Source organism: Paroedura picta, chromosome 4, assembly GCF_049243985.1.
Source record: "Paroedura picta isolate Pp20150507F chromosome 4, Ppicta_v3.0, whole genome shotgun sequence".
In the NCBI taxonomy this organism is placed as follows: Eukaryota; Metazoa; Chordata; class Lepidosauria; order Squamata; family Gekkonidae; genus Paroedura; species Paroedura picta.
The window spans coordinates 63,883,753-63,894,902 of NC_135372.1; the positions used below are offsets into that span (position 1 = coordinate 63,883,753).

At 46.0% G+C, this 11,150-nt stretch overlaps 1 protein-coding gene across 1 annotated transcript; it reads left to right on the top strand.

Moving 5' to 3' along the window:
• Positions 1-2,289: 2,289 nt before the first annotated feature.
• Positions 2,290-4,935, top strand: LOC143836801 (uncharacterized). Its single transcript, XM_077336313.1, has 4 exons — positions 2,290-3,042; positions 3,536-3,619; positions 3,798-3,881; positions 4,263-4,935. The coding sequence occupies exons 1-4, from the start codon at positions 2,421-2,423 to the stop codon at positions 4,754-4,756; spliced, it is 1,284 nt and encodes a 427-aa protein (XP_077192428.1). The 5' UTR covers positions 2,290-2,420; the 3' UTR covers positions 4,757-4,935.
• The last annotated feature ends 6,215 nt before the right edge of the window (positions 4,936-11,150 follow it).

Sequence of the window (11,150 nt, forward strand, 5' to 3'; positions counted from 1 at the left end):
TCATTTGCTCATTATGAATTCACCGTGGAATGCCTCCTATCATCATTAAGTGGAGAAAAATAATAATAAAACTTTGCTCCATTTTGTAGGGGAACTCTAGGAAATACCAGAAACTCCATGGTTTTACCACAGAGTTTCTGGCAATCCCTAGAAGTAGCCTAGGGAAACCTGTAAATCGGGGGTTGTTAGCCCCCGGTCTTCTGCCCAGTACTGGGCCACCAGTGACCATGCCTGCCTCTTCCCCCCCCCTAGCAGCGAGAAGCTCGCTAGGCTGTGAGCTAAGCAGTTGCCAAAGCGACCGCTTAGCTTGCGGCCCGGCTAGCTTCTCGCTGCGACAAGGGGGGAAGAGGCAGGTGTGGCCGCTGGCATGCCGGCGGATGCAAATGCACATGCATGGATCTTCTACGCATGCGCGTTTGCACCCCCTTCTGGTGCAAACGCACATGTGCGGCAACTCTGCGCATGTGCGTTTGTACACAGCTGCTGCATGTAAGCGGTGCCTGGGCTGCTGGCTCTCCCCCACCCCCGGAGGCAACCGCAAAAAGCTTGGGGACTGCTGCTGTAAATGACTTAGCAATGCAACCAATTTTGCACTCCTATGTCCCCATCCCCAAACATTCACAGGTGTGCAGTACCTGTGGACAGAATGCCTGCTTAGGAGAGTGAACTCTATGACATTATACTCCTCTGATGTCCCTTCCTTCCCCAAACCCTGCCCTCTCCAGGCTGCACCTCCAAATCTTCAGGAGTTTCCCAATCTGGAGTCAGCCACTCCATCTACCAGCACCATGGTACTGTACAGCAACCATTTAAAGTACTCATAAAAGGAGGAGTGTATAACAGATCAATTCAGGAGGGCTGGAGATGGAGGTGTGTATTTGTGCAAAGGAGGACTGATTACAAAGCACTCTTCCCATCCCTACTGAATCTATGAGGCTCAGATTCCACATCTGCTGGTGAAGCAGGAGGGTGTCAAGTAAAGGCAGTGAACAGGATCCTGGGCAAAGCTACTGGAACAGCAACTGACTTGGTCATCAGGTAGAAAGAGCTTAAGGAAGAAGAACAGGAAACACTCTGGGCCATTTCGCACGGCTTCAAAGTAGCAGGATGGTTGCCAATTGGAAACGCTACTAATTTGCCATAACCCACGACATCGTACACAATCTGCAACAGTCCTGCAACCGACCCGCAAAAAGCGCTTCGTTGTAGCGCTTTCAGGGGAATCCAGAAAAGTGGATTCACCCTCCGGATAGTGATACACTCCTGCAACCAATCTGCGACAATAGCGCCACAGACTTGTGCGTTACCATTGTTGCGGGTTCTTCAAAGTCCCTCCTCCCGAGCCTTTCCTCCTAACTTCCGGCGAACTGTCCGCCATTTTTTTTCTCCGAGCGAGCGGGGATCTACGAGGCAACGAGACAGCGACTGGCTTTCAAGCACGATCACTTTCGGAAATTCTGCCCGGACACCACAAGAGTTTTTCAAAAGCACAGTGGCACACACCGTCACGTTCCAAACATTTGCCCAAAGCTTAAAACCCCGTCTACCTTCGGCCAGTACTAGCGGAGTCAACGTACGGGGAGCATTTTAAAAAACTTTCCTCTGAGCGTGCCAACGAACGTTCGCCGCTCGCAGTCTCCTGTTTAGATTAGTGGGGTTCAATAGATATGATTCGAGGTGATACCATGAGGGGCGGTTTATGTGTAGTGGGTCTTTGTGTGGTTCCGGGTGCGTGGTTGTGCTTGGGTGCGGACAACCCCTTCCATCGGCGGCTAGACCTCCGGCAAGCGGAGTCGCCGTCCGCCGTTCATTTTAAAAAACTTTCCGCTGAGCGTGCCAACGAACGTTCGCCGCTCGCAGTCTCCTGTTTAGCTTAGAGGGGTTCAATAGAAATGATTCTAGCATGAGGGGCGGTTTATGTGTAGTGGGTCTTTGTGTAGTTCCGGGTGCGTGGTTGTGCTTGGGTGCGGACAACCCCGTCCATCGGCGGCTAGACCTCCGGCAAGCGGAGTCGCCGTCCAACGTTCATTTTAAAAAACTTTCCGCTGAGCGTGCCAACGAATGTTCGCCAGTTACATGTCATTGATTTATGCTTTGGTTGGTGAATATTATTGGGGAACTGTCGCGTACCGCTGCACTTGCTCCCGGTTTTACACCGGCATGCGTTTTTGTAATGGCGGACATTTCAGTAAAATGGCTCCCGCTGCATGTTCAAACTGCTCTTCTCGCGTGTGGACGAATCAGCGCATGCGAGAAGTCAAACAAAAGGCGCTAATCTGGCCATTAGGAGCAGATCCTGTTCCCGCGCGAGGAGTTTTGAACGTGACATGTGACCTCATGTGGCCAATGTGCGTGTCCCCTACTGCCCTCCACCAATCAGGAGCCGGCTAGTCCCTTTGTCTTTGTGTGCGGGAAGGTATATGATCCGTTGCACCCTGCACCTCGCACCTCCATTTTGCTCAGCTACTAGCGAAAGCACCATGGAATCCTCTTCGCAAGCCTCGTCCGTCCCTGCAACCGGCCGTGGGCCAACTTGGAGGGACGCGGAGATCAGGGACCTGATTGCGATTTTCTCGGAAGAGAAAATCCAGGACGCCTTCCAGTCCTCGCACAGGAATAGGGAGGTCTTCGAACAAGTGGCCATCAAGATGCGTGCCCTGGGCCACAACAGGACCGGCCTTGAATGCCGGTCCAAAACTAAAACAATGCGGGCGGAGTATATGCGTGCCGTGAACCGTAATAAGGGTTCCGGCAACGAGAAGGTGACCTGCCCCTACTTTGAGGAGCAGCGCCCGCTGTACGGCGACGGGGAAGGAGCCGGCAGGCCGAAGCGCGTCGGGAGGAGCCTTAAGGTGGTTCGGAAGCCGGCTGCCCCGGTCGAGGAACCACCCGCTGAGGAGGATCCCGGCGAGGGCACCTCGTCCAGCTTTCGGCCTCCACCCCCCGTCCAGCAACGAGCCGCGGACATGGTCACGCTGGACCTGATGGCCATCGCTCCTGGGGAGACAGAGGAGGTTCCTCAGCAAACGCCCCTTGCCTCCGGTAAGTAATTTTATTTTTATTTTATATTTCATTTTGAGCAAATGTGTGTTCTGACGTTTGGGAATCGTTTTCTCGTGTGTTCGTTGCAACGCATAATATGCTAGGATGTTTGTGGATTGCTTTTGGTGGCTTTTTAAAACGGTTGTGTTTAACCAACAACCCAAACAGTTTTGCAGCATGCCTCGGCCATAGGCCTTCTGCAGTGCTTTAGCCACTACTTTGGGAGCTTGCTGTGTGGTTCTGGTTGTATGCTTGCTCCTTTTTCACTATTGTGTGCCTTGTGTTCGTTGCAACGCATAAAATGCTAGGATGTTTGTGGATTGCTTTTGGTGGCTTTTTAAAACGGTTGTGTTTAACCAACAACCCAAACAGTTTTGCAGCATGCCTCGGCCATAGGCCTTCTGCAGTGCTCTAGCCACTTCTTTGGGAGCTTGCTGTGTGGTTCAGGTTGTATGCTTGCTCCTTTTTCACTATTTTCTGCTCTTGTCCACAGAGACACAGATGCCTGGGACGGTGGTCCTCGAGTCCCCAGCAGCGGTGGCAGAGGACAGTGATTCTGGGGCGTCCACAAATGTTGGTAAGTATCAGTTGCAATAAGGGGGGGGGGGTTTAACTGCTTTGTGCTTTTCTGTTTGTGCAGGGCAGCAGCACTGCTAAGAGACAGAAGAGAGTCCCTCAACGTTGCTGCTTTAGGGTTTGAAGCTTGCTTTGCCACACTTTGGTCCTAAATCATGTTCTTTTTTCCCTTTTTTCAGATTTCATACCCGGGACGCAGGAGGAGGAGGAGCGTGGGGTGGCTGGACCTCCTGCCCTGCGCAGGCGTATACAGATACAAGATGGTGAGCGTGCATGAACTGTTCCTTTCGAGCCATGGCTGCAGGACAATGTCGCAAGCCACTAACTGTGTGCTTCCTTTTCATTTTTGGTCTCCCCTGGCATTGTTCTGAGTCTTGGTTTAACAATATGTAACCAAGAAAGGCCACCATGGGCAAACAAACAATAACCATGTGCTCCCCTGGCATAGTTTTGAGTCTTGGTTTAACAATATGTAACCAAGAAAGGCCACCATGGGCAAACAAACAATAACCATGTGCTCCCCTGGCATAGTTTTGAGTCTTGGTTTAACAATATGTAACCAAGAAAGGCCACCATGTGCACCAGGGTGGGTTTTGACTGTCTCGATGTTACTAACAGTTCTGTTTCTCTTTTTTTGCCAACAGAGGTCCTTTCAGAAGACGATGAGCCAGCCGGCTCACCACCTAGAGGCGCTCTCCAAGCAGAGGAGAGGCTGGCGAGGGAACGCGGCAGGCTGCGGCGCGTCTCCGTCTTAACTAGTGTGGGAGAAAGGATCCTCGAGCACTGCCAGGAGGAGTCCAGGCGTGCCGCTGCCGCAGACCAGGCGATGCTCTCCCTCGTGGCCCAGGAGGGAAAAAAATTCCGTGCCATCCTTAGGGAGTCGAACCAATCCCTACGCGAATGCGTGGAGGAGGTTCGACTGATAAGGAGGCTGATGGAGAGGGCGGTCACGGTTATGGAGGCGGCTACCCCTCCTCAGATTACCGTGCACGTCCCCCCGCCCCCACCCACACCTCTCCCACCACCTCCAGCACCCACCCCACCCACCCCGTCTCAGAATGCCTCGACCCAAACGAGAAGGAGGACTGTTCTCGGGAAGAGAATAGTTAAACCCGCGGACAAGTTCTCCCCCTCCTAGTTTGGGCCAGTTTGTCTAGTTATCTGTGTTTGCTGTTGTCTGTTAAATAAAGTTTATATTTTTGACTCTGTCTCTGTGTACCCTCTCTAGTGATTGTGCCTATTCTGGCACCGTTGTGTGGGTTGGAGGTTGGAGGGTGTTTTAAAGGTTAAAGGTGTTTTAGGAGTTTGGGGTGAAAGGTGTGCGAGTGTAAGGAGTCACACTGGAGTCTTTTTCAGGAAATTTACAACAACATTTTATTTTCAAAAACAGTTCAACAGGGGAAAAAAACAAGGGAATGTAACTTGGACCCCCCCCCACCACCACCACCCTCCAAGAAAGCCAACTTTTTTTTAACAAATTCATATATTTAACAGGGATAGAAAAATGGGCAATGTAACTAGGAACCCCCCCAACACCCCCCACCCCAAAACACAAACAGAAAACAAAACTCAGGTCCCACTGCTCCCCTCCCCAGCCCCTTCCATCTCCCTCACTCTCCTGCACAACCGTCCCATGGTCCCCCTGACTTTGCGGCGGAACAGGTCTTCGTCCTCCTTCTTCTTAACTGTGTGGGGAGGGAGAAAAAGTACACATTAGTGCCACACATATTTTCCAATTTTTTTAGTTTACATGGATACACTTTTTAGTGGCCTTAGCCACAGTGTGAGAAGAGTTGGGCAGTGGGGAACATAACCTATGTTCTTCCGCCTCCCTCTGCTGCCTTTGCCGCTCAATCTCCCCTTTCAGGTCTGCCACTTCAGCCTCTAAGGAAGTCACCCTGGCCTCCATGGCACGCAGCCTTGCCTCCATAGTTTCTGCTATAGAAATCAAACAAAGAATTTAATAACACTTCAAATGGAAGCATCACAGCAGGCCCCCATATGGCTCCATGGGGGTACACACACATGGGTCTCCCTCACAGACATAAAACTCTCACCTGCAGCCTGTCCTGAGGTGGAAGGTCCCTCTTCCTCCCCCTCCTCATGCTCAGGTGCTTTTGCCAGCTTGGATGGTGATTGTGTAGCTGGGCAAAGAAAAAGAGAAATCATAAGTAAAAGCACACAAACCAGAGATGAAACACAGCTGGTGGCCACACCACAATTAGAGTCAAAGCGCATAACCAAAGTGGTTCTACAGTACTGGCAGGCTAAGTCAGAGGGGGTTGACAGCATCTAAATACTTTCTCGAATTTCATTGGGGACAGTAGGGGAAAGAGGCAGCTAGTCATTCCATGCATGTTTAAGGGTAAAACACAACGAGGGCAGCACTCACCCATATGCCTCCTCATTTCCAGGGGGGGCTTCCCAGCCTTCTCCCATATTTTGAAAGGACTGTAATGGAACAGTCTCACCTGCCCAGGTTTCCCAAATGGCCATGATCCTGGAATTACTACGCCTGGGATTCTTCCCGGGAAGTAGGACAGCACTGTGGGGGCAGAAAAGCATTCTGCCTGCTGATGTGATTTGCTGCTTAAGTGTGCAACTACTTATGTGCTTGGGACCCAGGGGGATGATTGTGGACTGGATACTGAACTGGAGCATGTCTGAAGCACAGGTCAAGGAGAGGCCATGTACAGCATGCTTGAAGAATGGGATGCTTTCAAAGCTACTGCTCCAGGGATACTAAATCCCTTTGCCTCCTCCTCATTCTGAAGCTTGCAGTGGGAATCCTGGCATAGGGATTGCAGGAGAACAACAAACTGTAGCCCAGTTAAATATCAATTTTCTCATCAAACACTTCTTGCACACAGAGTTACCTTACCTTCCCATCTAATTTTGGACTGTGATATAACCACAAGGAAGCCAAGATGTGAGGCACCAGGCCATTTCCTAACCTGGGTTTTGCTACTCCTTGATCTTGCTAAGTTGTGCCTTGAATTAATTTTTTAAAAATCTGTTTTCCCTTCCAAACCAGAGCAGAGATGCTTCACAGCTGTTTGGAAACCTGTAAGTATATTTGGGGTGCTTACCTTTTGCAGCTGTGGATATCTGATAATCTCTCCCCAAATTGCAAATCATATGTTAATTATACACTTAAATGGAAAAAAATGCCACAATTGTTTCATTTTACTCCTCCTGGCAGCCTGGGAGAAAAATTGAGTCCCTCTGCTACAAAATCTGCATTCTGTACTCAGCCACCCAGCCCATTGGACTATCCATATCATATGAAGAGAAAAATGTTCATGTAGGTAAATCAACTTACACCCAAGAATGGCTTCATTGAAAGAACTCCCCATTCAATTTCTGAAAGCTATTTTGGCTCCATGAGGCACAAGAAATCAGGCTCACAGTCCTTTGTAATTTTAGCATGTACCATATAAGAGAACTCATCATCAGTGAATGAACCAATCTTTCAGTAATCTTGGTCACAGCAGGTAAAACAGAAATTGGTCTGTAATTTGTAATCGCCATGTCTTTGCTTGAGATTAATCCTCGAACACCCATGGTGAAAAAGAGATATCTTTTGACCCTGCAAAGGACTATTCATCATGCAGCTGAGCTGTGGGGCTCTCTGTTCCCAATGCACACTTTGTTTGGCCATCCTTCTCTTTTTAATGTTGGATCAGCTTTTATCTCTTTGCTGCCTTTAAAAAAGAAACCCACAAACCTGCATGCTCTAGACCTTTTGCACATACAGGAAAATCTTCAGATGGCTACGTCACTGAAAAAAGAAAGCACGCCAGATATTATTTGGAGATAGGCTTTGGAGTATCTGTCTGATTCATTTTCAAAGTACTAGTGATGGAAGAGAAACATGGGGAGGGGGGATCAACAAAAGAGATACAACTTTGCACAACTCCTCTGGTGTCCTTATAATGCTTTGAAGGAAGAAGAAGAAATACATCCTGCTAGTGCCAGGGTCTTTGACCTGAAGGATGCCTCTGCCATGAGTACAATGGATTCATATAATTGAAGCCCCAATGTAGTTCCCTCCCTTAGATGAATTCCCACGTATTGACTCTAAGGTTTGGGGGGAAGGCCTTCCTCAACACCTGCCGCCTGAGATCCTGTAATGGGAAATGCCAGTGTTTAAACCTGGGTTGATTCTGCACATGTTGGACAATGCACTTTCAGTGTGCTTTTGCTTCTGAATTTTCCTGTGCGGAACAGGATAGTCTACTTCTAAAGTGCAGTATCCACTATGTGCAGAATGGGCCCTGGAGTTTCCTTCATACAGAACATGTGTTTTTTTCACTGAAGCTCAGTCCTTCTCAACCTGATGACTATATCAACATAAATCAAACACATTTTGGGCTTTTTGCATATTTGTACTTTTTGCACATATGGGCACCATATAGGACCATCTATAACAAAAGGTTATAAAGTGCGGAACAAGGATGTGGACCAACGCTATAGCTCCCCATGAGGAATAATTCCATGGTGTCTTAAATAGAGGGGGGGGGGGCAGGAGAGGGATGTAACTGCCTTCACTGAATGTGTTCCCGGAGAAGGCATGTAAAACTTATTATGCCACCATCTATTTGTATTGTTTAAGGGTGTTTATGGGTTTTAGGTTGTAATTTTGTTGGTTTTATATTTTGTAATCCACCACAAGACGGCTATTGTCGAGAGTGGCAGTCTAGAAACCAGAAAAAATCAAAAAGGAACAGAAGGTGTTTCACCAACTATTTAGGTGTTTCAGTGTACACTTTAGTATTGGATTCAAATCTGGCTTCTGTTAAGGACAGGTAGGCATAATGAAAATGGTGGTGGAAAGTGCTGTCCGGTGCAGCTGACTCATGGTGACCTTTGATGGGGTTTTCAAGGCAAGAGACTATCGCATGTGATTTGCCATTGCTGGCTCCTGGGAAGCAACCCTAGACTTCCTTGGTGGTCTCCCATTCAAATACTAACCAGGCATGATCCTGTTTGCCTTCTATGATCTGAGAAGATCAGGCTCTCTGGGGTCAGGGCCAATGAGGACACTGGCACTTTATTAAACAGATACTAGTAATGGTAGATTCAAATGGGCAGATTCAAATGTTGGTCAATAAAATCAGAGTCCAGTAGCACCTTTAAGATTTATTCAAGGTGTGAGCTTTTGAGTGCAAGCATTCTTCTTTAGACTAAGAATTCCCGGCAGGGGCAACAAATCTTTGTTGGTCTTAAAGGTGCTACTAGTAATGGTGTTTACTTGTATGGTGTTGTGTTCTGGGGACTGTTATTACACCTTGCACACCTTTGCAAATTAAATTATCATTTGCACACCTTACAAATAAAATTAAAAGCATGAATTGGCTTTTAAAAATACCTTATGTTATTTTATATTTTAAAATTATTGTTACAACGAAACCAAAACATTCATGCCTTATAGATTTCAGCAGACACAATCAAAATGCTCTCCCATCTTGAAAGCGATTCAGTGTTCTTGCTCCTTCCTGCTGGCTCATGAACAAATGAAAAACAAATCCAAATGAATGTCTTAAAACCCATTTTGTTTTGAAGTCCAGTTCCTGGCTTGTATTATATTACTTGGTGGTCAGAGTCAAGACCCTTCTCACAGACATCCAGTGTGATGCACAATTTATTTTTGAACATGTTCTTTTCTTGCCAGCCTCATGGCCCCGTGGGGCAGATGCCTGCTCTATGGATTATGCATATCCTTTGGGAATATGGGGGAGGAACACCCACTTATATGGAATAGTGTAATGACCCAAATCTTACTATCTCTTCTGGGCATCACAAAAATATGAATGATAAAATACTTCTTTTAAAAAATACCAGAAATAATTTAATGATGCTTCAGCAACCAAATGGAGTCTGATTTTGCACTCACGGCAGCATTCAAGCTACAGGCTTGACTTTAGCTACTCGTTCTTCACATCACAGAAACCTCTCCAGTGCTCCAAATCCTCATTCTATTTTTCCCATTTGTTTTTTCAAGAGCTAAATGCTTCCTATAGCCCTGTTAATAGTAATGGAGATTCTTGTTCTACATTAATGCAATAAATGACCCTGACTTTCACGGTGCTGTGAGCTGACATTATCATGATTTTGAAATACAACGATTTCTATTACTTCAGGGTTTTTTTTGTTTTTTTTAATGTAATACTCGGTTCTCTGTAGGCTGACACACACAAAGATCTCTAAAAAGACTTTCTTCTCTGTGTTCTACACCAAGCTTCTTTTTTTCTTCTTCTCTGCATCTTATTTGTAAGTAGGTAGATTTAGGAGAGATCACAGCCATGGAAAGAATATCTGAACACCAACTTGAAAGGACTTTGCCAAAGAAAGAAAAACCTTAAAACTGCATAATAGTTAGGTACAAATAAATTTCTTTCAGCTATAAATCCTCAACCACAGCTTTGTAAAATCTATTCTAATTCCTCAACAAGGCACACGACTAAATAAAGTGTACTTAAATTTTAGAAAGCTTTTTCTTACAAGGAGGTTATATCAATGAAAAAAAAAGCAGGAGAAGCTCCCTTAAATGTAATGCAATCTTAAATATGGTCCATTATGTGATTGCTGCTTCTTGGTTTATTAACGTGAATCTAATCTTACACAGTGTGTTAAACTTTCAGGCTTGCTGAAAGGTTCTCTTGCTATTTATTGTCTTTGTGCCTCGGGTCTCTCTTCTTTGTTTCATATTAGTGGTTCCAAATACATCTCTTTAATTTGAAAATGAAACAACAGTGTTTTAATAGAATCTCTCACCTCCCTATGCTCTTTTTCTTGAAGCATAAAAAGCAGGCAGCTCTGGAGCAGATGCCATCTTAGGGCAAAGTAATACCTTTTTACTGCAACATATACTATGATGCAAATGCATGGCACAGATTCTCAGATTTTTTTTTTGTTTGCTTATCTTCTCCCAAATGCTGCGTCTCCAATGACAGCTCTGTTATAAGTTGTATTCTTTCAGTGGGCATACTAAAAGTAGATTATCCCAAAAGCAGTCCATTACCAAGAGGCAAAGAAAGCCACATGATAGAAAAGAGTTAAATTCAATCCCTGGCATGCTGGCTGCAGAGGCCCATTTAACACATTCATCAGGACATTCCTGACTGTAAATGACATGGAGAATTCTGGCATCCTTGCATAGTATTCATTTTTTCTTTAATCAAATTGCACAAGAAGCCATTCCTGTCTCTAAGGAATGCACAATTAAAGGCCGTTGAAGATACTTTTGATTGATGAACTTTCCGCCATATCATGGAGAATATATTTTAATTCAGGAATATTTTTTCTTAGTTTTTTTTATTGCACAGCTATTAGTAGTAGAATAAAATCCATAGCATAGAATAGAAGGAATTCAAACATCAATTTGGAGCACATGCAGACTCCAGATACGCATAGGTAGGCTCTATTTTTGAATGGCAAACTTGGTTTTTGAAAAGGAAACCGTCTTACTTATCTTTGTGGAAGTTAGTTTTTGATCCGCTCAGGGAATTTTGGACTCATCATGATTTATA

Excerpts from the sequence above, each read along its gene's own strand:
- LOC143836801 (XM_077336313.1), top strand. The coding sequence starts at position 2,421 with ATGATCCGTTGCACCCTGCACCTCGCACCTCCATTTTGCTCAGCTACT. Across the intron at positions 3,043-3,535 it reads GCAAACGCCCCTTGCCTCCG|AGACACAGATGCCTGGGACG; the intron begins GTAAGTAATTTT and ends TCTTGTCCACAG. Across the intron at positions 3,620-3,797 it reads TGGGGCGTCCACAAATGTTG|ATTTCATACCCGGGACGCAG; the intron begins GTAAGTATCAGT and ends CCCTTTTTTCAG.